Source organism: Panthera onca, chromosome B4, assembly GCF_046562875.1.
Source record: "Panthera onca isolate mPanOnc1 chromosome B4, mPanOnc1 haplotype 2, whole genome shotgun sequence".
Taxonomy (NCBI): Eukaryota; Metazoa; Chordata; class Mammalia; order Carnivora; family Felidae; genus Panthera; species Panthera onca.
In genome coordinates, this window is record NC_138345.1 from 96,525,793 (window position 1) to 96,552,389 (window position 26,597).

At 35.4% G+C, this 26,597-nt stretch overlaps 1 protein-coding gene across 1 annotated transcript in view; it reads left to right on the plus strand.

The window, feature by feature from the left end:
* Nucleotides 1–26,597, plus strand: part of TRHDE (thyrotropin releasing hormone degrading enzyme) — a 384,591-nt gene that overhangs the window by 267,476 nt on the left and 90,518 nt on the right. The window contains exons 7-9 of the mRNA XM_078449668.2: nucleotides 2,107–2,172; nucleotides 22,213–22,278; nucleotides 22,922–23,109. Coding sequence (XP_078305794.1) covers nucleotides 2,107–2,172; nucleotides 22,213–22,278; nucleotides 22,922–23,109 — 320 coding nt within the window. The remainder of the gene's footprint in view (nucleotides 1–2,106; nucleotides 2,173–22,212; nucleotides 22,279–22,921; nucleotides 23,110–26,597) is intronic.

Sequence of the window (26,597 nt, forward strand, 5' to 3'; positions counted from 1 at the left end):
GAAAGAAAAGGCTAGTTAAATATAGAAGAGTGCATGCTACTCTGGAGAATTTTAAATGTTCAAGTGGGCAACACAGAGCATTTTCTAAAAGTTAACTAAATTACACAGTATAATAATAAAAGAAGTTCGGTGGTATTATATAACTTTTAAATATTGATTATATTTCTAGGTTTTATCTCCTGTTAGCACTCAACCCAGCAGGAAAACGGGTACATTCTTTATGATTAGAAAGAACTCTTTTGCCATTAGACCATGCTAAATTGATAGTTTTTATAGCCTGACAAGAGACCAAGTCATCATTACCTGGAGGGAAACACTTAAATCATCTGAGGATGGCTATTCTGTTCTGAAGGAGAGTTTGAGTTGACTGCTTGAGATTCTAACTCTCACTTCCCAGGTGGCAAGGGTTAGTTTTGCTGCCGAACTGACAGTTTCTACCCTCTGGGTGGGAAGATTAGATTGGGAAATGTATAGGAGGGGAGCTTGTCAAGGAAATTCAAGGAGCAGAGCTGATAAGTTCTAGAGGGAATTCTAACCTGGTCCTCTGATTGAATCATAAATGCTTATATTTTATGGACTTACACAAGTGTGCAGAAGATAAAGAGGAAAAAGCAGAAGAAAGAGCAAAGAGAAGAAGGTGTGGGAGGAAAATATATCAGAAGAGGCATAAAACTCTATGGCTTGTCCAGCTTATCATTTGTTGAGTTGTGAATAAAATACCAATTTTGAGAGCAATTTTGGTGATGACTGAAATTTTTTTTGAGACATTTCTTTAATGGTGATTCATGGAGCCTGAGTATCAGATTGCATTAAAATTTCAGACTCTAGGAAATAACTTTTAACAAACAATAGAAATTCATTTTTATGTCTCTGGACTGGCTGCAACAGTTAAGTTCCAGGCAAGATAAAAATCCATGTGTGATTCTTATGATTCTCTTGTAAAAAAGAAGCAACTAGTAAAGAAATGAATTGTCAGAGCGTGTGAATTTCTAATGGGTATGAAGTGGGATATGTAGTCATAAAGGGATTTTTCCCCCTAAAACCAGCCTATTATTTATATTTATACTTTTGCTGCTTATAATCCATTGCTCCATAGTTAAAAAATTTGGTGCAGTTTGAAATATCTTCTTGAAGGCTTATTTATATTTCATATACAAATTTGTGTTTCTCCAGGCTTGATCATCATTTGGAATGTTTCATATTGGTTATATGTCTACCCTTTTGCACTGATAACATTATAGGTGAAATAGACTCTTAAACCAGTATTTTCTTCTATTATTCTAAATATTTATATTGATCACATGTTTTATGTGGACATATGGCTACATCCAGCCTCTAAACAAAGCATTCAGGAAATAAAAACAATTACCCCGGTATAATACAGGTAGCTGACACTCATATCACAGTTACTGTTCCTCAGACTCAGTTTGCCTTACATATATCAATTCACGTAAGCTTCAGAACAATTACATTAAATAAGGGCTATTATTGCCTACACGTTACAAGTGAGAAAAGTGAGAAACAGAGAGGTCAAAAAATTTTCCTAAGTAAACGTGGTGAGAGTCAGAGACAGGATTTGAATCCAAGCAGTCTGAATACTTGGTACTCCCTACTCTCCACTTCTACAGCTCAACTTTTAGTTGAGCCAGGGGTAGATACGTAGCTATGTTACTGCAAAGCTATATTTTAATACGATTATTTATTGATGTGGGTATCCCTCCCTTACTAGATTATGAGCTTGTAAGAACAAGAACTATGTTTTATTAACTTTGTCATATACAGTGCTCAATAAAATTTTTATTACTCCTGAATTACAGCTTATTATTGCCTTGAGATACTCTGTCCAGAAGACTGTACAAGAGAAGTCACTGGTTTTATAACCACAGAACTTTTAGATCTGCAAAACAAAATATTTAATTATTATCTGTAAGTGGGGCACTGTATTCATGATTCTTTCGTTTGTTTTCTATTTCTAAGAGTATAATAGCATGAATGAAATAGACTTTTTGATTAATATAGGATAATTTTAGAGTCATTTTACTTGATTGACATTTTTTCTCTTCTTTTTTCTTTCTCTCTCTCTCCTTTTAATACTCTTTCCTACAGGGTGCTGCTCTAATTAGAATGCTGGCTAATTTTATGGGCCATTCTGTATTTCAGAGGGGTTTGCAAGTGAGTAAAATGCTTTCTATTTTGTCTTACATTTTCCTTGTCAATATATTTATTTTAAAGATATTTCACAGTTTGGGAAATTGCCAATACAAAATCGCCAAATTTGATGGAAAACTTGAAGATGAGTAAGGTGAACAATGTCCTTCCATATGACAAATGAAAGTGGTAGATAGGATTCTCACTGTATCAACTGGGAAAACTTTGAACTACTGTGCAATTTAGATCTGTTTAATATGCATTTTTAAGTTGAAATAATTTTCAAATATATGAGATTCTAAATAGTCGGTATAAGATTTTCTAAAAGCCTACTTCACTTTCCTTAAATTTGAAAGTTTATTTAAAGTGAAAATAAATTATGTGAGCTTTACATATATTTGAGAAAATCTTAATGCAATTTTTCAGATATTTGCCTTTTATGTTGTTGTTTTACTGTTGATATGATAAAATGTTATTTGTTCCAAAGCTGTTTAAATGTTTTTAAAATTAGAAGTACAATGCTTTAAATAAAGGAAAAAAAAAAAAGAAGCAGTGTTATCATACTGCATTTAAAGTATGAAGTATGGAATCTAAGAGTGGATTCTTAAAAAAGAGGATTCTTAAACTCTTTAATGCAAACACAAATATAGAAAAATATAACTTTTATTCCATTGAATCTGTCGGAGTAAATCATGTTCCTAGCAGCTGTGATTGATGAATTATTTATGATGCATTCTGCTACTTAGAAGTGTCCTTTAAAGTAAATTGATGTTCACCTGAAATACAATTATGCTAAGACAGAGAGAGCAATCAGTCTTATCTCTTCTTTGTAAAGCTTTTCATTTTGAAATTTAAATAAACTACATATGGGATTAGGTCATATTTTAGTATAATTCTATCTTTGCCCAAAATGAACGAAAAGATAAAATGCAAAGCAAGAGTTAAATATGTTACGACAAAGCTACATATACTTAACACAACATAGAAAAAAATATATAAATTTGTTGAAGAACGATTTCCTTTAGAAAATATTCTTACAGATTTGTTTCAGCAGGGGTTGAAATTTACTTTAATCAGCTTTTTCCATTAGGGACACCTTCAGAATAGCTGAATTCTATTGAACCTATTTGCCGGGTGATAGAGTCTCCATTCTGATCACATAGTTGGGAAAGTCTTTTTTCTCAAGGAGTGCCCTCCATGAATATCAACTGTCTGGAGGAATGTCCTTCTTATCCCCAATCCTATGTTTTTTTTCCCACTGAAGTTGTAGCCTGTGACAGTTCCAGAAAATATCTAAGCTTTCATTAGGGCAACACAAATTGAATTTGATTTCCTGGTAGCAAGTTGATGTGAAATCATTTTCTGTATAAAATTTTTATTGTTTTTCCTCGTCTGTGTGTATGGATTTGCTCAGCAGATTGAATAACTCTAGTTATATTATTTGGAAAGGATTATTTTTTTGTAAAATTTTTCTTCACCCTGTCATATTTTTGATGGTATACAAAAGACATCAATTTTTAATAACCCCTTTTCTACTGACCCAGACTATTTAGTTTTTTTCAGAAACAGAGGGTACCCTCTGACTCCTATTATATTAAACTTTTATTTGAAGCTTGTATTAATGTGTGCCTTTATGCTCTGATACTTGATTTGGTTAATTTTCAACTGAGGGGACTCTATGTTTGTCAACATTGCATTTCATTTACCTTGTGACATCTCATTGATCAGATGGATCTGTATCCTTCAGGACTTCGCTTGCAGCTTTATTTATACTCATCACTCAAACTGATTTAGTGTATCATCAGCAGTTTGGATTAGTTTACAGTAGATCCCTATGTCTAGGTGATAAATTATCATCTCTTGTGCGTGAAGATTTATGGGATACATTTTGGAAATGACCTCCTGAACAGACACTTCATGTCGTGGTGCTGAGTGGTCATAGAGTTGATATTAATATATTTCCCATCCACAAGGCTCTGGGGAGTCTTGGTTGACATGTTATAGGAGCTAATCTGGACTTTCAATGCTTCCCTCTGCTTGGGAAATCTATTAATTGTTTTTACATTAACCATGGCTTTTCTATGATGACAAGTGAAGGTTTACATTGCAGACAGACCCAGAGTTAGATTTACAGGTGTGGTCAATCCCAAATTGCAAATAGGATGCTTTTCATATATATTTTTCCCTCATTTCTTTTTTTCCTTCCTCCTCTTTTTCTTTCCTTTCCCCTCCTCCTTTTTTCCTTCAATTTATTTGTTTGTGCCTTTCATGTTCCACATAGGAGCAATGTTATAATGGTGATTTCTTTTAAAATTTGTGTTCTCTTACAATTTTTGTATCCTTATGACCCATCCTAAATGCTTTTGGGAACAAGGAAAATGTTTTTTACTAAGACAACTGCAAATATATAAAATATAATACAGCTGACCCTTGAACAATACAGGGGTTAGGAGCACTCACCACCCCCCCTTGACACACACAGAGTCCAAAATCCACATACAACTTTTGACTCTCAAAAACTTAACTACTAGTGGCTTACTATTGACTGAAGACTTACCGATAATATAAATGGTAAATTGATACACTTTTGTATGTTACGTATATTATTTATTGTATTCTTACAATAAAGTAAGCTAGATAAAAAATGTTATTAAGAAGATCATAAGGATGAGAAAATATATTCATAATACTGTACTATAAAGAATCCACATATAAGTGGACTTGTGCACTTCAAACCCATGTTGGGTTTGAAAACCCTTGAGGGTCAACTGTATATATTATATAATATACACAATATAAAATGTTAAATCTAATATGAATTAAGATATAACAAATACAGATATAACATAATTTATAAATATAATATTTATAGATTAAATATAATAAAAGTAATATAGAAAGGTAGTAGGTTTCTGGAAAGTTTCTAGATCAGTTCAGATGTTCATATTTAACTTGCAAAGTATCTGAATATCAATTCAACTATATTCATCTACCTTTCATATTGTGTTCTTATATTTTATTTTTTTTTTTAGTTTAAAAAGTTTGAGAATTTGAGTTTATTTATTTTGAGAGAAAGAGAGAGAGAGACAGAGGCAGAGATACAGGGAGACAGAATCTCAAGCAGGCTCCGTGCTGTCAGCATGGAGCCCGATGTGGGGCTCAATCTCACCAACTCCAAGATCACGCCCTGAACCAAAATCCAAGAATTGGGTGCTCAACCAACTGAGCCACCCAGGCACCCCTGGGAAATATATTCTCAATTTCAGTACACATATATATTCCTCAGTAGAAAGGGACTCTAGAGACTTTTTGAGAAAAGTTTTGTTTCTAACAATCATGTAATTCATTTGATCAGCTATTAAGAAGTCTAATAAATAGTTTCATACAGAATAATCACGACTTTCTTTGGTTTGGTCATCTTGATTTTTTTTGTCTAATTCCCCTATTTCTTGAATTTTATTTGATGCTTAAATGGTTCAGTTTAGTACAATTTTAAAATAAATTGCCTCAAAACTTCTTTTTGTAAATAGACAGTATAAAAAATTAGTTCTGGCTACCATTAATATGTCAGCTTCTGTTTTGATGTTTAAATTGAAAGTGAAATGTGGAGAAAACCAAGCATGAACCCTTGTTGGATTATGTATGCTCTCATAAATAATATATTTTTAAAACATAGAAATGTTTATGTTTTTTCAGACTCCACATATCTACTGTTTTACATAATCCATTTCCCAAAATAATAGCTGGTGTATTTTGGAAGCATGAGGCAATGGAAATGATTATCATTTCTGTTTTTAATCAATGGTGGGGCTTTCTACAAGTCACTAAATCTTTCCTGGATTTGTAAAAATGCAAGAGTTGTACTAAATACTCTCTGAGATTTTTTCGTCTTTCAGAATGTCCAAATGTAAGATTTATTTAATGCATTTTACTAGTTAGACAATTTGGGCTTGATACTTTAATTTGGGACATCTATTTTAATTTGATGGGAAAATTTGTAAACTAGATATACAAAAGTGAGTGATTCCCTGTTCTTGAGTCTTTAGTTATTATCTGAATATTAAGACTATATGGCCCTCAACGTACATAGTACTGTAGCTATAGTCAAATCAGACCAGCATTTGCTATGACAGAGAATTTTTGCTGGTGATGTTTCTTTTTGCCCACTACTAAGAAACTGCTTATATTTCTCTTGCTTTTTTGTTATTTTTCATATTATGTTACATTTTCATATTTTGCTCTGGATACATTACATGTGCATACAGTTGTCTCAGATGACATTTTCTAAGGACTTTTTGAAATTTCTTGGCGATTTTTAGTGTATATGCTATCTTTTCTAAAGTCAGAATTTTAAAAAAAATTTATTTATTTTGAGAGAGAGAGAGCGAGTACACCCAAGTGTGAGTGGGGGTGGGGGGGGGGAGAGAGGGGGGGGGAGAGAGAGAGAGAGAGAGAGAGAGAGAGAATCCCAAGCAGTCCCTGCACTGTCAGCACAGAGCCTGATGTGGGGCTTGAACTCAGAAACCATGAGATCATGATCTGAGCCAAAATCAAGAGTTGGGCGCTTAACTGACTGAGCCACCCAGGTGCCCCTAAAGTCAGAATTTCTGCTTGTATTCCTGAAATTGGCTGGAATCAACTGTACCTGTGGGTCTGATGGCACTGAAGTGAATTGGAGGTTTGTCTTAAAGAGAATCGGCATCCCCCTTGATGAGTGTTATTATAAGGGAATCAAACTAGTGGTAACTAACTAACTTTTTCAGAGGCTAGAAGAGCTGCTTTTGATGTCAAGGAAGGTTCAGTGGAATTTAGACTTTCAAGGTCCCCATTCCAATTCTCTCCTGTCTAGTCAGAAATAGACTTTGATCCCAAAGACTTTGTAATTCTGTATTCTCTGATAATGTTTTATTGAAGCAATATCTGTTTTCCCAAAGTATGTTCTTCAATTTAGACAATTGTATATAATTATTTAAGAAAATTTGACCATGAAAACCATAGATTACCATCCAATACAGATGGAAATTTCCCATCTCTGAGGGTCTTTTCCTGGAATATACCACTCTTGATGCCTAATATAGTAGCGACACCGAACTATTCTAGGTATTTCAAGCAGAATAGGATTTAGCACAGGGTATACAAATTTTCCAAAACTGTTGGAAGGATTAGAGGACTAAAGGTCAGGAAAGCCCACTGCTATACTTCAGAAAATCAAGATATTTGGGTATCACAAAGAATTTATACCCATACACTAAGAGTAGTTCTAATTAGGTTTTTGGAAGGAGCAAAATTAGATGGGTTTGTTCAACCACCATCTTTATCCAAAAGTGCTTTAAAAGACTTTCTTCATCTGGTTTTGGTGACACTGTATTCTCCTGAGTGCAGTCATAGTTCATTCCATGTTCAACCCCTAATACTTTTTAAGCATTGCTGAATCATTCGTCAGTTTTTACATCTTTCATTTCCTGGGGATATTATTGTTTGAGTGCATATTTGTGAATTTTCACCCACATGTAGCAATGCTTATGCATATGATCAGTAAATTAGGAATTACTTCTTTTATTTATTTTTTTATAACTTAAGTTCCTATAGATCACATCCCCATTCTACATGAGTATTATAGACTTATTTCTGAAGTAATTCAGCTAATGATTCTTTTAGATAGAATTTTTTTACATGATGTTGACATTTCTTATATAATTTTTACTTGTTTTAATATCCTAGTTACAATTTTCTCTTTTTCTATGATTTTTCTGGAAATAAAATAATAAGGCTATAATTATGGAATCCTCAGATAACATTGATTGTCTCAGTAGCTATTAAAAAATAATTAGCACATAGTACTATTGCTTTTTCTTTTTAAACAAAAGCAGTATTGTTTTAATGATTTAAACCTCACGATCCCATCCTTCATGTTATTATGAGTCAACACCAGGGAACTCAAATTATGAAGAAACATCATTAAGCTTGATATAAACTCAAACCCTGAAATCCATGTCAGAAAATACGTTACCTTCTTGCTCAACCAATGAAGGTAATTCAATATCATCTAAAATATGGTTGAATAAGAAAGATTTCTCTTGATTAGTATTTAACTGCTCTTTTCCATAAGGTAACCCAGAACAAGATGTTTGGCTCCAATTATCAGGGTAGAAATTGCTTATGCAAATCAATGTAAGGCAATGAGGTGTGGATAAAAAGCAAAAGGGAAATATCATTATTATTGGTTTGTGCTCATAAAACTCTGACAGCCTGAAGGTAATGACAGGCACAAAGCCAGAGGGATTGTTAGTAGCAACAACATACTCAATAACTTGTGTTCCAGTGAGAAGTTATATGTTAACATGTGTACACAGGATTTTTATTCGATAACTTCCGGCTTGCGTTTGTGAGAGAGCGTCTGCTCCCTTGCATGTAGATTTTTCAGAAAAATGGAAAGTCATAAAATAATAGAGGAAGAGAGACAGTGTGTCGAAGATAATTTCCTTTCTGAAGAGACAGTATTGTGTTTTCATCCAGATGGTAGCTGAATCATGCTTATTGTAAAATGAATAACCACAGACAGTTTTTGCTCAGATTTCTCTATGTTTCACTTAAATCACTGTGCAGTTTTAGAATTACTGTAGATAGAAAGGTTAACACTTCATGATAATTTTTTGTGATCACTCAATACCATACGATAATGATGTTATCATTGCTGGTGGTTTTAATCATAGGATTTGACCTAATTATCATTTAATTTATTAAAGACCTAACTACAAAGCTAAAATTAATGAGAATGTTAGATAGAAAAAAATTAATTATAAGGAAATATTCCATGGATTTGAAAATCAAGAATACTATCTCCAATAAAAAACAAATAGTTTAAACATTAAGTAGCAATAGTTATTCATATTTCTCAGTCAGTACGAAATAATCTCTATTCATCTGTTTCAATTAATTTATGTACAGCTACTGATTGAATCCTTGTCATTTTGCCTCTGAGTTAAATGTTGTTAACTGACCACTGTAACCATCTAGCATGAACTAAAAAGCCTTTATTATTAACGACATACACCTCTGTTTGGTCATCCTGCAGGCATTTACGAAGCTCAACAGGAAGTTTTAGAAAGTTATATTCATTGGTTTTCTCTTACCTGTTATTTAAGGGCTTAAGATATATTTTAGCTAAGAAGAGTTGGTTTTATAAAGTGATATTTAAGATAACTTTATTTATGGGACACCTGGGTGGCCCAGCTGGCTAAACATCAACATCAGCTCAGGTCACGATCTTACAGTTTGGGAGTTGGAGCCCTGTGTCAGGCTCTGTGATGACAGCTGAGATCCCAGAGCCTGCTTTGTATTCTGTGCCTCCTTCTCTCTCTGCCCCTTCCCTGCTTGTGCTTTCTCTCTCTCTCTCTCTCTCTCAGAAATAAACATAAAAAATTAAGATAACTTTATTTAAAATGTATCTGTGAAACTATTAGACACATTTTGTTGATGAGTATGTATATTCATATGCTGTTATGTGTGTAAATGCACACCAGTCTTTAATATACACACCCGTGGGTACATCTATCTGCAAAATGCCTCTCAGTCCTTGAAGACTCTACATTTGATCAGATTGCTAGTTCAGGATACAATAAACTTACCTTAGAGGCATTTTTTTTCCTCTAACCTATTTAACTCTTGCATGAGCAGTTTCCTTTCTTTTCCTTCAATCATTTCTTTTTCTTTTATGGGCCCTTTTCAGAACCTTCACGTAATAGCCTAGAACTACATATTTGGCAATGTAGTCAATGTTGTTGTGAAAAGAACCCTCCTAAATTTGGAAGATGGTTTTTCTTATTACTCATATTTTTATAAATGCTTAGTGATGCTATTACATAGTTTAATACTAGGTGTACCATAATATATTTTAATAAATTTAGCTTTTTCCTTGTTTGGGACCATCTAGATCACTTTCCAGTTTTTGTTAAACAGCACCATAATGGTCTTTAAATTATAGATCTTCCTATTATATTTTGGTTGTCTCTTCATATCAATTTCTGGAATCATGTTATCAATTTTTCTTCTAAAATGTTAAGCTAATATGTAGGAGTAGGCATAAAGTTTGAAAGTTCTCTTTTATAATACACTGAACAAACAGCATTGGATCCTATTTTCAAAATAATTTTCTTACTAATTTACTAAGTAAAAAATTACCCAATTGCTATTTCAGTGTATATATTTTTATCACAAATGATGTTGAAAACTTTTCATATATTCTCTTGCATTTCATTCTTTGGTGACATAATCATCCATGTGTTTTACCCATTTGAAGATTGAAGTTTTACTCTCATTTTCATAATTTTGTATAAATGGTTATAAAGTAAAAATAATGAACCATAACATATTTACTACACATTCATTTTCCCCATGATATCTAAATATTTTAATGTTATTGTGAAAAAGCACATGTTATAAATTAGTGGCTTAGGAGGAGTGCCAAAGGTCTCCCCTAAGTTACATATTTGGAAAATGAGTTATAAAAGGTTCAAATGCATTAAAAACATTTGATCTACCTCTTGTTTCTGTCTGTGGAAGAGAGGGCTGTGTGCTAATATAGCACACAAAGAAATGGTGAATTCATTTGTCATACCGAATCTCATTTCCTTTTGCAATCAGTCTCTTATATTCACCTGTTCTCTTCTGCTCAAGGTCTCTCCCAGCGATTATTTTACAGATCATTTTTTACCCTTAAGGGAAATAGCTCATTATAGTGTTAAAATCTTTTCTTAATGCTTTGTGCTAATAAACCAAAATTGTGATTTCACTTCCTGCTCCAGCTGTGCTTAGTTTTTATATCCACTGTACATGTTGCTCCCCCATCAGGCGTGTCCAGTTATCCTTTTATTCCACACCAACTTATTATATACCCACTCTATGTCAGATGCCACGATAAATACCAAGAATTCAGAGCATGCTGTATACAGCAGATATGGCCCTGATCTCATGAATCATATATAACAGGGTAAGATTGACCCTACGCAGGAAAAAAAAAGCAAATACATAGATATTTACTAAATGTGAGAAATGCTGGGAAGGAAAAAATAGAACACTGTGAGAGAACATATGGGCAGATGGGTCAGGCAATTTTAGATTTGGTGTTCAGGAACTCTTTCTCCAGAAGAAGGAATGTCTACTGAGGTCTGAAGGTGAGAAAAGGCTGGGGAGGAAGGAGATCATTTTGGAAATATGGAAGGGCCTGCAAGGGGCTGGAGCAGAGAACTAAGTTCAAGGAAAAGAAAGAAACTGGTGTGTCCGAGCAGAGTTAGTAAGGACGAGAGAGAAGGTAGGAGAGGAGGGCAGGAACTAATCACAGAGTGCCAAAGGAGACTGTGCTGAGGAGGTTGGATTTTATTCTCAGTGCAGCGGGATGCTACGGATCGGATCAGTTTTAAGCTGGAATGTGATGTGGTTCCGTTTGTATTTAAAAGGAGAAAGATTTATGCGATTTGAAGAGAAACCAGAGCATTCCATTTGTGTTTAAAGCAGTTATCTGGAAACTTGTAATAACACACTGGGCTTGGGGCAATCTGCATACCAAGAGAGGAATCAGGTAATAAAATTAGGAAGATATTTGAATATTCAGGTGAGAGATAATGGCAACTTAAATAGCCAGTAGATACACAGAGACATGGATGGATTCAAAATGTTTTTTTAAATGTTTATTTAATTATTTTGAGAGAGAGAGAGAGAGAGAGAGAGAGCGCCAGCAGGGAGGGGGAAAGAGAATACCAAGCAGGCTCCATGCTGTCAGTGCAGAGCCTGATGAGGGGCTTAATCTCACAAACCAGGAGATCATGACCTGAGCTGAAATCAAAAGTCAGACACTTAACTGACTGAGCCACCCAAGCACCTCCCAAAGTGTTTTTTTGAAGGTAGAATAAGTGGACCAAGGGATAGATTGGATGAAAGATGTGTATGAGAGGTGAGGAAGAAGAGGTACCTAAGTATTATCCTAATGTTTGTGGGTTAAAGGCCTGGGAAAAAGCCCTGTGGAGCTGTAACCCTTGGAGGTTGAGAGAAGACGAGTGGCCCAGGCTAGAGACTGATATGGAGCAGCCGGAGAGGCAGGCAGAATACCAAGGGTGTGGTGTCCCCCAAGTCAAGCAAAAAGCTTATTTCAAGGTTCAGAAAATGATCAATGAGGTTAAATGCAGCTGAGAGGTGGAGTAAAGACTGGAAAGTATTTCTTTTGGCAGCTTGCAGATTTATTGATATCCGTGGCATGGATTAAAGAGTGAAGGGGAAATGTCCGAGTAGAAACATGTGTATGTAGAATAAAATTTAAAGAAATTTGCCAAGGAAGGAGATCAGAAAATTAGGGTAGGTAGTTAAAGGGGGATAAGGCTAAGGAAAGTTTTTGTTTGTTTTAAAGATGGGGGACTGTTGTACTAGTTGGGCTGGTAGAGAAGGAGCCAGGATGAGAAGAGCATGATAAATGTTAGAGAAGTAAGAGATAACTGGGACATGAGTCCCTAAGATGGTAAAAGAACTCATGTCTGATAGGAGATATACTTCCAGTAAATTTGGGAATTTGGAAATTCTGATGAATTTGATTTTTTCCGTGTTTTTTCAGCAAGGTCAGTAGCTGAAAGTGAGGTAATAGTGGGCCAGAGAGAGGTTTGAAGATTAAGGATTGGGAAGGGAAGGACAGCATGGCTGTTGTATTGATTGCCTATTTGAGTTAGGGAATTATGAATTTATAATAACACTAAACTGATTGCCTTATTTTCTCCCATGATGCTTAGCAGCATGATGCAGACCTGGAGAAGGAAAATACTTGGATTCATCCAGGATTGGGGTTTCACCACCTAGTGTCCTTGAAGGACAAAGCTGCAAAGGAGACGAGGCTATTTGCTATAAAATGATTAAGATGAGCTATGAAATATAAGCTGGATAATTGGGGAAACAAAAAGAGAATCTGATAGACAAATACCTGCCATTGATAAAGAGTCTTAACAAGTATATATGATCTGAACACTGAATAAAAGAAATCCCCGTGCTTCGGAGCATATGGGAAATGTAATTTGTCCTTGTTGAATTCTCCTAATGCCATGCCCATTAATATGGGGATATCCCAGGGAACTTTTTCAGTCCAGAGCATATGATGAAGAGCCCTTTGTTTTCCTCTACACTGATATACTGTCATACTGGTTTCCTGGAGTGGGTTGATCAGTAAATGGGAAAGAAGTGAGATAGCATTTGTTGCTTGAATGTTTGGTATATATCTTGCCGAAGCTTTGTCTTTGTGGTCACCTAAATGTTAGTGTTTTTGCTGTTTTAGTGCCAACGTAGGTATGGCTATTTTGTGCCGAGGGACACTAATGAGTGCTTCTATTTCATGAGCCACCCCAAGTCACAAGCAACCAGTGGCTTGTCACCTGAGCAGAGCTCAGTGAAAAATAGGGCACTAGACTGCACAACTCAGGAGCCCTCCAGGTCTCTTTCTTTTTCCAGACCTGGGAGGAGAAAGGTTTCTAAGCTTTCCTCAAACCTAAAAAACTGTGGCCTTAATTTTTTTCTTGCACTTTTACTTTTTAGTATATGTGCTGCCGAAGCAAGCATGCACTTTTACTTTAAAAAAAAAAATCCCTTAGGGCAGCTGGATTGCTCAGTTGGTTAAACATCTGACATTTGATTTTGGCTCAGGTCATGACCTCATGGTTTTGTGGGTTTGAGCCCCGCATCGGACTCTGCACTGGTGGTGTGGAGCCTGCTTGGGATTCTCTCTCTCTCTCTCTCTCTCTCTCTCTCTCTCTCTGCCCCTCCCCTGCTAACCCTTTCTCTTTCTCAAAATAAATAAATAAACTTAAAAAATAATCCCTTTAAGCACTACCTTCCTTCCAGGTTGTCCATATAATTTCCCTCCCTTGAGTCACTAGGACATTTTGACTTCTGGAGGTGAGGCTGAAGATGTTGACTCTAGGTCCCCCACCCCCACCCCTTGAGCTTGGTCTTAAAATAGCTAACATTTCTTGGGTTCTTATGTGGCAGGCATTTTTTCTAAGAGCTTTACTTGTTTTATGTCATTTTCTGTGCACAGTCTTCTCAAGTATTATATTATCTACCCTTTCCAGTCGAAGAAATTAAAGTTTAGAGAAAATAGATACCTTACTCAAGATCACATGACTGATAAGGATCAGCGTGAATTCCTATTTAGTTTTCTAAATACACACACACTTCTTTATCAATTGAGTTGCATTTTTTTTTTCTCAACTAGTCACCAGCACTAGGTCTGAATGAGTAAAGGAGTGGAAGTGAGGAACTCCATGTACGAACCCTATAGTCCGTGAGCATCTTGATTTACAAAAGGCAGTGTATTTTTACCAGTAAGAATATAGTTTATCTATTTTGTGAGCTTGTTGTGGTCAAAGTCCTTTACCAGGGCATTCAGGAAAAGCAATTCACAAACTTCAGTTTTACCAATAGATTCATTTTGTGTCTCAATAATATTTCAAGCTAGCAGCAGAAGTGAGAGGTGGGGATACTTTTCAGTACCCCAGCACACCCCTATAGACTTACATTCACATTATTTCACTAACAGGTGTAGGACCCTGTCAGCTTGTTCCGGAATGTATAAATTCAGCAATGGCAATATTACACCTCTGGTGATGCTCTTGCATGTTGAGGCATTGATGGCATGATATGTAATTACTAAATAAGAGATCTGTGAAAAGAAAACTGAGGTGAGAATATGCCATTGTCTATAATTGAAGAGAAACAAACAAACAAGTCTTTTATGTGCCAGCAAGTTGTTTTGATTTAAAATTTTCTGATTTTCTGGTACATTCTGCAATGCTTTAAAAAAGTATACTGCTTTTACATAATTATACGGATTATTATTATATTATATTATTACATTATATTATATATTATATTATATATTACATATTATATTATATTATATCATATGGATTTTTAAAATAATGTAAATTGCCTTTTTGTTCCTAGAAAAATATATGAATGCTCCTATATCTAAGTAAGTAACTTCTAAAAAGTAAATCTAGGTGAAACACACATTAAACAAATCAAAATCAAAATGGCATGTAAACAGTGATATGTTATTTTCAGGCATTTTGTTCTACCTGTTCAAATAACTTTCTTTCCTAAATACCTCTTGTTCTCTACTGTGTCTGGTGGCCAGATATTCCTGTACCTTGAAAAGTTTGTGGTGGTTCCTTTTTTCCTGGGTTTCCTTCTTAGAAACTTGTTATAATTTAATAATAAAGGTTTAATAATTATGCATATCTTTTCATCCTTGGTTCTTATCTACTAGAATAAAATGTAAACATTCTTTTATTTTGCATATAATGCTTTTCCAGTGCTTTGCTACTCATTTTTACTTAATATCACAATCTCCAGCCAGTTTTCAGTTATGAACCAAAATAATATTTTGATCTGTAGTCTAGCTTTCTTGTGTGTTAGTTGGTCATCTGTCCCTGGTTTGGTGTCTTTGCTACTGTTTCTCAAGGTCAGGGAATGTAGAAACATCCTCTGAAGTGCATGGCCCAGGCTTCAAATGGGTTTTATCCAATCCTTGTATGACATTGCTATGATCAGGCAGCTTTTAATCTCCTTCCTTCCTTTCTTTCTTTCTTTCTTTCTTTCTTTCTTTCTTTCTTTCTCTTTCTTCTAATGTTTATTTATTTTTGAGAGAGAGACAGAGACAGAGATGGAGACAGAGACAGAGAGACAGACCACAGTTGGAGGAGGGGCAGAGAGAGAGGGAGATACAGAATCTGAAGCAGGCTCCAGGCTCTGAGCTGTCGGCACAGAAAATGACACGGGGCTTGAACTCACGAGCTGTGAGATCATGACCAGAGCTGAAGTCAGACACTTAACCGACTAAGCCACCCAGGCACCCCTAATCTGCTTTCTTATTGCCCATGGCTCCCTTTGAAATCACCCTACTCTAATAATGCACAGACTTACAAATATTTAATTTTTGAGGTTTAGGTTCTCAGGTTAAAAGCTCCTGCTCTAGAAGCTTTGTTTAAGTCAATGGTTTAGCTTAGTTTTATTTTTTGTTGTTACTCCCTTGTGAACTTTTGTCTGTGGAACTTGTATACTTTTTCTCCAATCTTTTCGTCTGCCTCTTTTTTTTCTTTTTTAACCTAAGTATCTACCTCCTTCCCTTCATACCTACTGTTTATAACACAGTGAAAGCCTAGAAGATTTATTCAATAAAACCAGGTGTTCTTTGCTTTCCATTTTGCCTAAGTTGTATGAGAGAGTTCCTACTTTTCTTTCTGAGGTTGCCAGGAAAATTTAAGATATTTGGATTTGTTTTGATTATATCCCCCATTAGTGTTGTATCCGTCAGGGTTTGGGGTTTCAAGCCACAGAGACAAACTCTGGCTAAGTTAGGCAAAAAGGAATTTATTGGAAGGGTGTGGGGTAGCCCTTGGAATCATTGGGAAGGCTGGAGCGTCAGGCTTACAAAATGTTTGGTAGGAACTAAAGGGGACTCAAATTAAGAAACCTCGCCAAGGTCCTGCCAGGGGAATGGCTGGTTCAGCTGCTACCATTAGCATGGCTGCCTCTGGACCCTCAGTGTCACCATCCCAGGGGATCATCTTTCAACTGTTCCTGCTTCTTTGCATTGGTCCTGCAGGATTCACAGTCCTGGGATGAAGTATCTACTTGCCTGAGGCCAGGGCACACATGCATCCTTTAGCTGCCAGGGAGCATGGGGAAGGGAGTATTTACTATTTTGTCCCTTCCACTGCCAGTAGGAGGTGGAGACTTCACCTTCCTGCAGGATTCCATGGTGAGTTATTGCCCCTATATAAACGTAGTGTTTAAATGCTGGAAAGCCCAAAGAATGACAAATGCCCACTACAAATTTTTGAGGTACAATTATTCTTAATAGAAAGGAACAGTATTTCAAACTCTTGCTTCAACCCTCTTGTCACATAGTCAGAAAAATCAATGCCTGAATTTACCTGGCATTTCCCAGACTAGTCTTCCAAGTACAAGGGCTCCTACTTCCCAGTGTCACTGAGGCCCAGACTTGCCTCTCTTATCTCATTGGAGAAAACACAGGACTGGGTCCTGCCTTGTGCAGTCCCAGAGCAATATCCCCTAAAGCTTCATTAGCACATTTCCACTAGAGCACAGGATGTGATTCTGACAAATGGGAATCACAGAGAGTTTGATGCAGGAACGGAGAGGAAGCTTTCATTATTATTTTTATTTATTTTATTTTTTAAGGTTTTGTTTATTTTGAGAGAGAGAGAGAGAGCTGGGGAGGGAGAGAGAGAGAGACAGAGAGAGAGAGAGAGAGGGAGAATACACCAAGCAGGGATTCGACGTGGGGCTCAAACTCACAAATCGTGAGATCGGGACCTGAGCTGACATGAAGTCAGATGCTTAAGCGACTGAGCCAGTCAGGCACCCCAAGAAGTTTTCCTGATTCTTAAAAAGAGATTCTCAGGAAGAAATTCTGTTTCCTCTGTGCAATGTCATGTCTGAATGTGATGGTTGGGATTACTTGTACAATCTAACCGCAAAATTGAGGATGAAGGCAAAACACAGGTAAAGGTGGGGCCAATTTCTGGAGGAAAAGAGCTGCAGCTGTGGTACCTTCTCTTATAATAGGAAAGAATAAATCTTGTCATTAAAAAGGTCATTCTAGGGTGGATTTTTTTTTTTTTTGTAATTTGCAGCTAAACATACATAAACCGGTCCATATATCTTTGGTTTTTAATAAACTGTCTTTCTGTGTCCTGAGGAATAAATCCTTTGTGCAGTTTGTCCTCTGTTTCCATGTGCTAAAGGGCTCATTACTAGGAGTGCACAATTATTCCATGTAAACATATTAAAAGATAATAGTGATTTCCTTCCTCAGCTCACCTTTTACTTTTCTTCCTATTTACTTATTAGTCCCATTGGCTTTTGTGCATGACAGATTGTGGATCATGTCACCTGTTAGCAAAAAAAGTAAAATAAAGATGGTCTCATACCCAATAGTTCAGTCTTTTGATGACATCATATGCAATTCCATCTATCAATGCGAGTTATATATCTGACAAATATGCACTGAAATAATAACTTATGTTCTATGTTAGTGTTTAAATATGACATTTTGGAGGAACCTGATGAATATAAGAAATGTCTCTTTACAGTACTGTCAGTTGTTCACAGGGAGGCATATTGAATAAGGAAAGTCAGGAACCACACAAATATAGTCAGCGTTTGCTGGGTCCCCAACTGGGCACATAGATGCTGGCTAAGCAGTGGTAGACAGGAATAACAGGGGCCTTACTCTCATGGAGTTTACAGAGTACATGAGCAGTCAAACTAATGAACAAGCAATTAGAACACAGTGTGATAGATGTTCTTATATGGTACAATGGGTGAGAATGTAAGAGGGGTACTTAACTCAGAATTAGGAAGGGGTGGGAATGGGCAAGAAAGGATTCCTGAGAAAAATGGATCAAGCCTGAGTCCCAGAGATTGAGCTGACTTGACGTAGGCGAAAGAGAAAGCATACATAGCGAAGGGCTTGTGCAATGACCTAGAAAAGGGAGAGAGTATGAATAGGCATCTGCAGAAAGCAGGAAGTAGCTAAGTTGAGGCAGAGAGCAACAAAGTAACAGGTAGGATTTCAGAAGTACAGAGAGACCAGTCCACGAGGGATATTTTTAAGTCCCATTAGGGTGTTTGGACTATATTCTGAATGTAGCAGGGTTCCATGTATGCATTTGGTGAAAGCTATTCTGGCTGCATGGCAGAGATGTGATATGAAGGGAACAGAGCAGGAACGGTGGCAGTGCTAGTCATCCAGAGAGACTGTCAAATAGGAGGAAGGAAGGGGGAACCTTGAGGGAATAGTGGGGACGTGGATCATCACTTGAATGTGGTGGAAAGGGAGAGAGAGGCATCCAAGAAGATTACTTGGTTGAGGTGGATAGAAGGGTCGTCACTGGAGAAGGGCTGCCAAAAGGAGCTGATATAGGGGAGGACAGTGAGTTCAGCTTTGAGAAGCTCTTAGTCATCTGTGGAGCATCTAGCAGATATTGGGTTGGGTCAGCAGTTGTGTGCACAGGTATGGGGTTTGGACGTGGGCTGGAGTCTCTGAGTTCCACTGTTCTGATTTATTAGATGATGAAGATGATATTTACCCCATAAATGTCATGGGATTGAATGAGATAAAATATAAAGCAATTCACACAGCACTATAAAAAGGAGGCAAATATTATTGTTTTCATTGCTCTGTTCTTTGGTTATTACCGTCAGTGATGCTTTTCCTTCAGTTACTCTGTTTCCAGCCAGTAGGCTGAAATGATTACAAAGATTATGGCAGCTTATTTCTACTGAGTACTTAACTGTATTCTAGACACTCTTTTCTAATTCTGTACAGATATTAAAACATTTATTCCTAGAATAACCCTATGAAACAAGGGCTTCTATTATCCCCATTTTATAGGTGTGAAGATAGGCACCGAGAGGTTAAGCAACTTGCCAAATCATGTAGCTAGGGAGTGTTGGGGTGTGGACTTGAACAAAGATAGTCAGACTTCCATTCTTGCACTTTATGTATCAGAATATACTTTTGCTAAATGGGCTTTTACCTTTTAATCAGTTTTGTCCCCTAAGCATATTCTAGCAGTTATCTTTGTTCTTTTCAACAACTCTACTATTTCTGAGAACCCTCAGTTCCTTTCACAGTTAATATTAAAACCCTTTCCTACTTTGTATCATAATGTCAAGCCTATTGCAGATTGACTTTCATACACATACCTATAAACATCAATTTCCATTTCATATTTGTAACTCCAGCCATCTTCATATTCATCAACTTGTAGATTTGAAAGGAACTTAAAATCTTCTTATTTAATTGCATACCAAATGTTTGAATTCATCTTGTCAGGTAGTTTTTGTACCAAGACTCCTACAGTTTCAGTCACAGAAACTGTCTTCCCCAAATCACATCTGAGTATCTGCCATTGTATTCAGTAACCTTTTCTCCACCACTGTTTCCCCAGCACATGAAAGCTACCAGCATTTGAGAAGTACACCTTATGTTTTGTGGAATGAATTGATAAAGAAATGATTGATCATCAAAAAAAAAAAAAACAAGAACAAAACAAAAACAACAACCACATTTACGATTCTGTAATTTTCTTTGTAATTTGACAAGGACAAAACAAAATTTCCTTAATTTAAAATATGACTATTTTCATGCAAGAGGAAGGTTAAAACAACTAAGGAAAACACTTGGGGTTTTCTATTTTTTTGGAAAAAAGAGTTGACATATGTAGCATTCCAGTAACACCTGAAGATTGGAACTGCCGAGAATCCAAGAAGACGCTTTCTGCCCTGAATTCTGAGGCAAGCAAGTCAGAGATGCTTCCTAAGCCTGGATAATTGCCATTTTAGCCTGCTTGAAATGTAAATTTGAGCTTTATTCTGAATTGGGGAGGAACCAAGAACTTGAGTTGAGGATCACTATTGGGTCAAGGTCAACTCATAATATGAACAGTTGGTCTGTCTGTGAAGAGATTCTTGTAGTTATGTATTAGACCTTTCGAGATCCATGGAGTATTCCTTTGTTTCCTCTTTGGGATTATCCTAACAACACTATCCATAAGCCAAATCCAAGAAATAAATAGTTCTATTTTGATACATTTTATTATTGCATCACTAAAATAAAACTCAAATTTATGTTTCATAATTCCCATTGTTCCAAAATTTATTCATTTAAGTACTAAAAAAGCATAAAAGATAATTGTGACAGTTAAATCTCAAATAATTTATTTAAATCCTGGTCCCTGAGTTCTAATGGAAAATGACTCATATGGCATATTCAAAGCCAAAGTGGAATTCAGATTGGTTATTCAGGGTTGCATTTTTTTCAATAAAGTTATTCATAACACCTGATGACGGTGATGGATTTGTGGTTGCTAAGTTCGCGTTGGGCACTGCATCTTTAGTCTGATTAAGTGGGAGTTGCCATTTGCTGTGCTGTGAGTTGCCAACAAAGCTGAATCTGTCACAGGTGCTACGATTTGTATTTCAGAAAAATTTCTTCCCCAAGTTTAATTATCCCCGAAGTATTCCACTCTATGTAAAGTACTGAAAAGAGTCAGCAAGTTCTTTTTTCTCATTTTCAGTACTGTGATGTAAATTAGGATTTTGTCTGCTACCTACATGTTGTAGAGATGATGGAATTTCTAATGGCAGGGCCCCTCTGTTTTATAATATAAAATACTATTTTCTATTCATTTTTGCTGCTTTGGATTCAGGAAAAGAATAACGCCAGTTAGTCATAACTAAATAACGTATTCAGAGTGACATAAACCATGCTTCGTAGAAGGGAACAGGCATGAAGTAGATAGAAAATGTGTAGATTTAACTACTAATGATGGAAACTGGGAAATGAGAAGTCCTACGCTCAAAAATATTAAGTGTGGGATTGACTATTTCTTATTAAATATTAATATATGTTTCAAACTCATGGAAATAAGTGTGTATCATTTTTTGTATGAGACAGCCTGCCCTTTGCAGAGAGACTAGGGAGCTGGACGTGTTTTGGAGACGGTCATCACTCACTCTTTCAGCAAAGCAACTTGTCTTCACATCAGCGTATATCAGTCAGGCTTCTGCTGTTATTTTTTCTTTTCCATAAGACAGTTCTTTTTTTTTTCCCCCAACATTTCAACAGGAAGTCCTGATGGGGAAGTGTCTTCTAAATATTTCAGTGCAGAGATAGTTTCTTTAAAATTGCCCGAGGTTTATTTGGTAGATTAGAGAAAGGCCTTTGACCCTGGGAATCCATAAGAAGTGATTATGGCTATGAAGATAATTTTTAAGATGGCAGTATTGTTTGGTGACTTGATCCAGAGATATGTTATAGTTAAATCTCTTTGGGATATTTTAAAATGGGATTCTTCATCATTTCCCATGCCTTTCTCTTTGCCTTTGTACTAATGCAATTCTAACAAATAGAAATGGTTAATTGAATTGAGAAATAAGCGTGTTTACGGGAAATTGCTCAGCCTTCGAATTGTAATTACAATTTTATATTCTTTGTAGGATTATTTAACCATTCATAAGTATGGCAATGCAGCCAGAAATGATCTCTGGAATACACTATCAGAGGTAAAGTATAGGAAGCTCAAATACCAAAACCTCTTCTTGAATATTTGAATTGAGTTTATAAACCATTCATAATTTTTATTGGCACTGACAGTTGTTTTACTTTTTATATTTCCATTTTCCCCATATTGCTTTATCATTTTAATTTTGATACATTATATTATAAAAATAATGGGATTTAAAATTACTTAAACCATAAATGGTAGTAAAAAGTACCTTGCCTACTTTCCAGCAAGACAGTACTTCTGAAATACAACATTAATATGGTGTCAGGCCCTTATGTTTGAGAGAAATATTGATGTTAAAGTAGTTTTTTTTCTATAGGTGAATAACAAATATTTAAGTTTGATGCTAGACATATTTGGGATACTTAATGATGCTGCAAGTACTTGTTTTAACAATAAACTATGTTTTGTTTTCCATTAAGTAAAAACTTTAATGTTAATAAAGCTTTCATTTATCTGTATGTATAAAGCTTAACTCAAGGCAAGAAGATTAACTTTACTAACACATTATATTAGCTTCACTGATTTTACATGTTTTCAAACTTAAGTAAATCATAAAGGTAAAAATAAAAATGGCTCACTGTTAATTATGTTTATAATTCATGTTTATAAAACTAATTTATGCAATTTTGGTTATAAAGGCTTTAAAAAGGAATGGAAAATATGTAAATATACAAGAAGTAATGGATCAGTGGACACTCCAGATGGGTTATCCTGTTATCACCATCTTGGGAAATACAACAGCAGAAAATAGAATAATAATTACCCAACAACATTTTATTTATGACATCCGTGCTAAAACTAAAGCACTTGAACTTCAGAATACCAGGTACAACACTCCTTTACATGAAAAAAACAATTGCTTTTATTAGTATGTTTCGCTGTGGGTTTTTTAACATTTTAAAAAGAAATGCTTACCACAATTATAAAATGTAAGTGAAATATAGTTTTCATTTCTTTATTTACATGTGGGGTTTTCATTTTGATTCCTCTTTTACTCTCATTTCCAGATATTTTAACCATCAAAATGACAGCATACCAAAATTATTTTGTTTAAGAAGACAGAGTTTAAATTATCATGGTGATTTAGAAAGATATGTGATTTCTTACTTTTCCCTGTAAATGTTTGTTGAATTAAATTCAAGAAAGTTAAGATGCATCGAAGTCAATTAAATGGAATGGAGCAAACTGAGATTTATAAAATAGATGAGAATAGAAACTATCCAGAAAGACTAATTAAAACAAACTAAAAACCACAACCAGACTAACTAGTGTCTGAGCCAAAGGAACTCAAACTAGATCCATTTTTAAGTGGTCTAAGTATCAATGCTACTTAGCATCTAAATATGTTCTCTTCCCTCATTTTCAGTGTTTGAAACCACTGAACACACAACATACATAGAATTTTTATTTGTTGTTAAACTTTCTTTTCAAATGCTTATTTAATTACTGAAAACAGCACACAGTGCTTCTTCCTCTTCTACTTTGTATTTTCGTATTGTTTTGTGTCTTATTAAAAGCTAAGCCAAGGAAAGATAATAGAACTTAAATCAGTTCATTTCATTTTTTAAAAGGTGCCCTGAGACAAGATTGAAGGGGGGGGAGACAGAAGGGATGGGGTTTAAAATTAATAAATGAAGTGAAGTGCTTGGATGAGGTTGGCCATTCTGACTCCCATTACCCTGGGATATTAGAACCCTGACTTTACCATCCACCAATACCTAAGAGGTGTGAGGCATGAATTATTTTTTGTTTTTGTTTTTGTTTTAATTTCCAAAAGGAATAGAAATCATTCCCAGGCAGGTTAGTTCCAAGATGGGCTATACGTAGGAGTGATAAAGAAATTCATGAATGTTTTCTGGTGACTAAATGTGGAATGTCACTCAGGAAAGCATGGTCTTAAATGTCCTGGTCGGCATATATTTTGGCCTTCACCAAACTGCCCTTGCAGCCCAACTGTTTCAGTACAGTAGTACCCTGCCACACTGTCAGGGCCTGACTCTGTCAACGCCTCTTTACTCAGCCGGATCCCGCCCAGCTGCCAAATGCTGCTTTTGGTCGGTCCTCCATCCTCTCTGGCCCTGGGCTAAACCTGCTTAGGCATCAACCCTGGCCTTGCCAGGAAGTACATAAAAACTACTTGACTGTGGCAAAGTTAGAGAGATTTAGGCCATGCCTTTGAGAATGATCAGTCTGACACAAACATCACTGATGCAGAAAAACATAAAGGACCCGCAAATGACAGAACAAATTTTGAACAAAAATACTCTGTCAGCCTATAACATGCATCAGATGTATCAGCTATGGGTCTGACTCTTTAAAGGAAGAATTTCTCCCAGGCTGTGTAAGTACATCAGTTCTATAGAGCCTTGCTTTTGCTAGAGTTATAAAATCATATGGATAATTTTGAACCCTGAGAACTTGGCATGTAAAATATTAAGAGTAAGATAATGCATGGAGTCCCTTTAATCTTGAAAATTATTTTCTATCTATTTTGAAATAACAGAGCTTGCAGTTAAAAATTTAGTATTCAATTGTATATTATTGATCATTTTATTCACTCTAACCTGTGGTCAGAGCTTCAAAACCAATTCTATCTGTCTTTTGTATATAGCCTATCTACATCTTTATTAAACAATGCAAGCTGTTGATCCAGTAAAATACAGTGCCCATGATACAAGAAACCCCATAAATTGTGGACATTTTCTGAGCCAGTATACTCAATTGTTTGTCTTGAATTTTTTAAAGCATACTAGAACATCACTACAACATTCCCAAACATTTTTAGTGTAATAATAATTATATTTGTAGCACAGAAAGATCTTTACATCACTAATAATTGCATAAAGTTTGATGGCATATAAAAGTGAATTAAATATTTGCTAGAATTTATGTACTTTGGGAGTTCTGAATTTGTGTAGTTTATTTTTTTCTTTATGAAGTTAATATATTGCAACCTTAAGTAATATCTCCTCATATACTTATGGAGCTTCTCAGAGTCCCGTGCTACAGAGAATTATATTTACCTCCACACTTGTATTTTCTTTTGCTATTGACCCAATGACAGCACTCTCTCAAGGGTGTATGGTGTCTACATTAATGCTTTCCTAATATTGGTACCATTTTTAAAAAAGATTTCTCACACTAAAATAAGTACCTATTATTGTCTACCTTAATGTGGTTATTAGGATAAATATTGTTTCATTAAAAAAATGTGAACTATGAAGAGAGGTAGTCCCAGGGAATATTAAAGAAAAAATATCTTTGAGGTCTATTGAAATGCATTTTGTGTATGTTTTTGTTTTTGTTATTTTTCTGCTTAAAACGAGATGGCTAAAATGAAAACTTAGGTGGCTGGGACACAATCTAATTTCACAAATTCTTTTTTCTAGTCTTTTTTCAAACATAACCTACTGTAGGGTGAGATTTCCTTTATACCACACCACACTTCACTCAACAGTGTTTAGTGTCTTCCACCCTTTTAAGTTATAACCGTAAAGCAACCTAATTGCCACGCTTTCTTTGATTTTTGAAATGAAATTTGTGAAAAGATCAAATATGTGTTGTTTGGAAAGTTATGAAAAATAACACATAGGATTCATCGGATAGCAGTTCAGAAATGAATACAAATTTTAGATATGCTTGGTATTTTGTAATTTTTACTTACTTTGTTTCTGTGACAATATGTAGATTTTCACTGTGTGCATGCACAATCGTACATACATGCAGACACACAGAAGGCAAAAGCATTCTTAGAAAAAATATAGAAGACTGTTTCAAAAGTTTTACAAAATGCCCGAATGTTTGTATCCCAGTACCTTATAGTTAACTCTTTTGCATCTGAACAGCTATGTGCCGTTTAGGAAGTTTCCTATATGTATGTGCCATTGACTGTAAACAACATGTGGGTATTGGCATGAATCTCTTTTTCTGTACTTTAGAGACTCTTGCTGAAATTCAAATATTGAAGCATGCCATAGAAATTTTATTATAATTTCTAGCTTCACTATTTAGAAGAATAGAGTCTAACTAGATGCAGAATTATATTTTTTTATATAAGGGAAAATAGTGTTTCATTCACATTCCATGATCATGATTAAAAAAGATATATTTATCCTTAAGGATTTTTAAACATCTTCAGTTTTACATATTTCTTGCCCTTTAACTGATACTTATTTGGCTTCACAATTTAGTTGACCCAACTCCATGTGGAAGACGCATACCAAAAAGTCAAGTTCATAAAGTTAATCTCTGTCTTGCCCATAGAATGATTTGGCCCCTTTTATTTTACTTTGGTCTAATCCCATGTGATCCAAT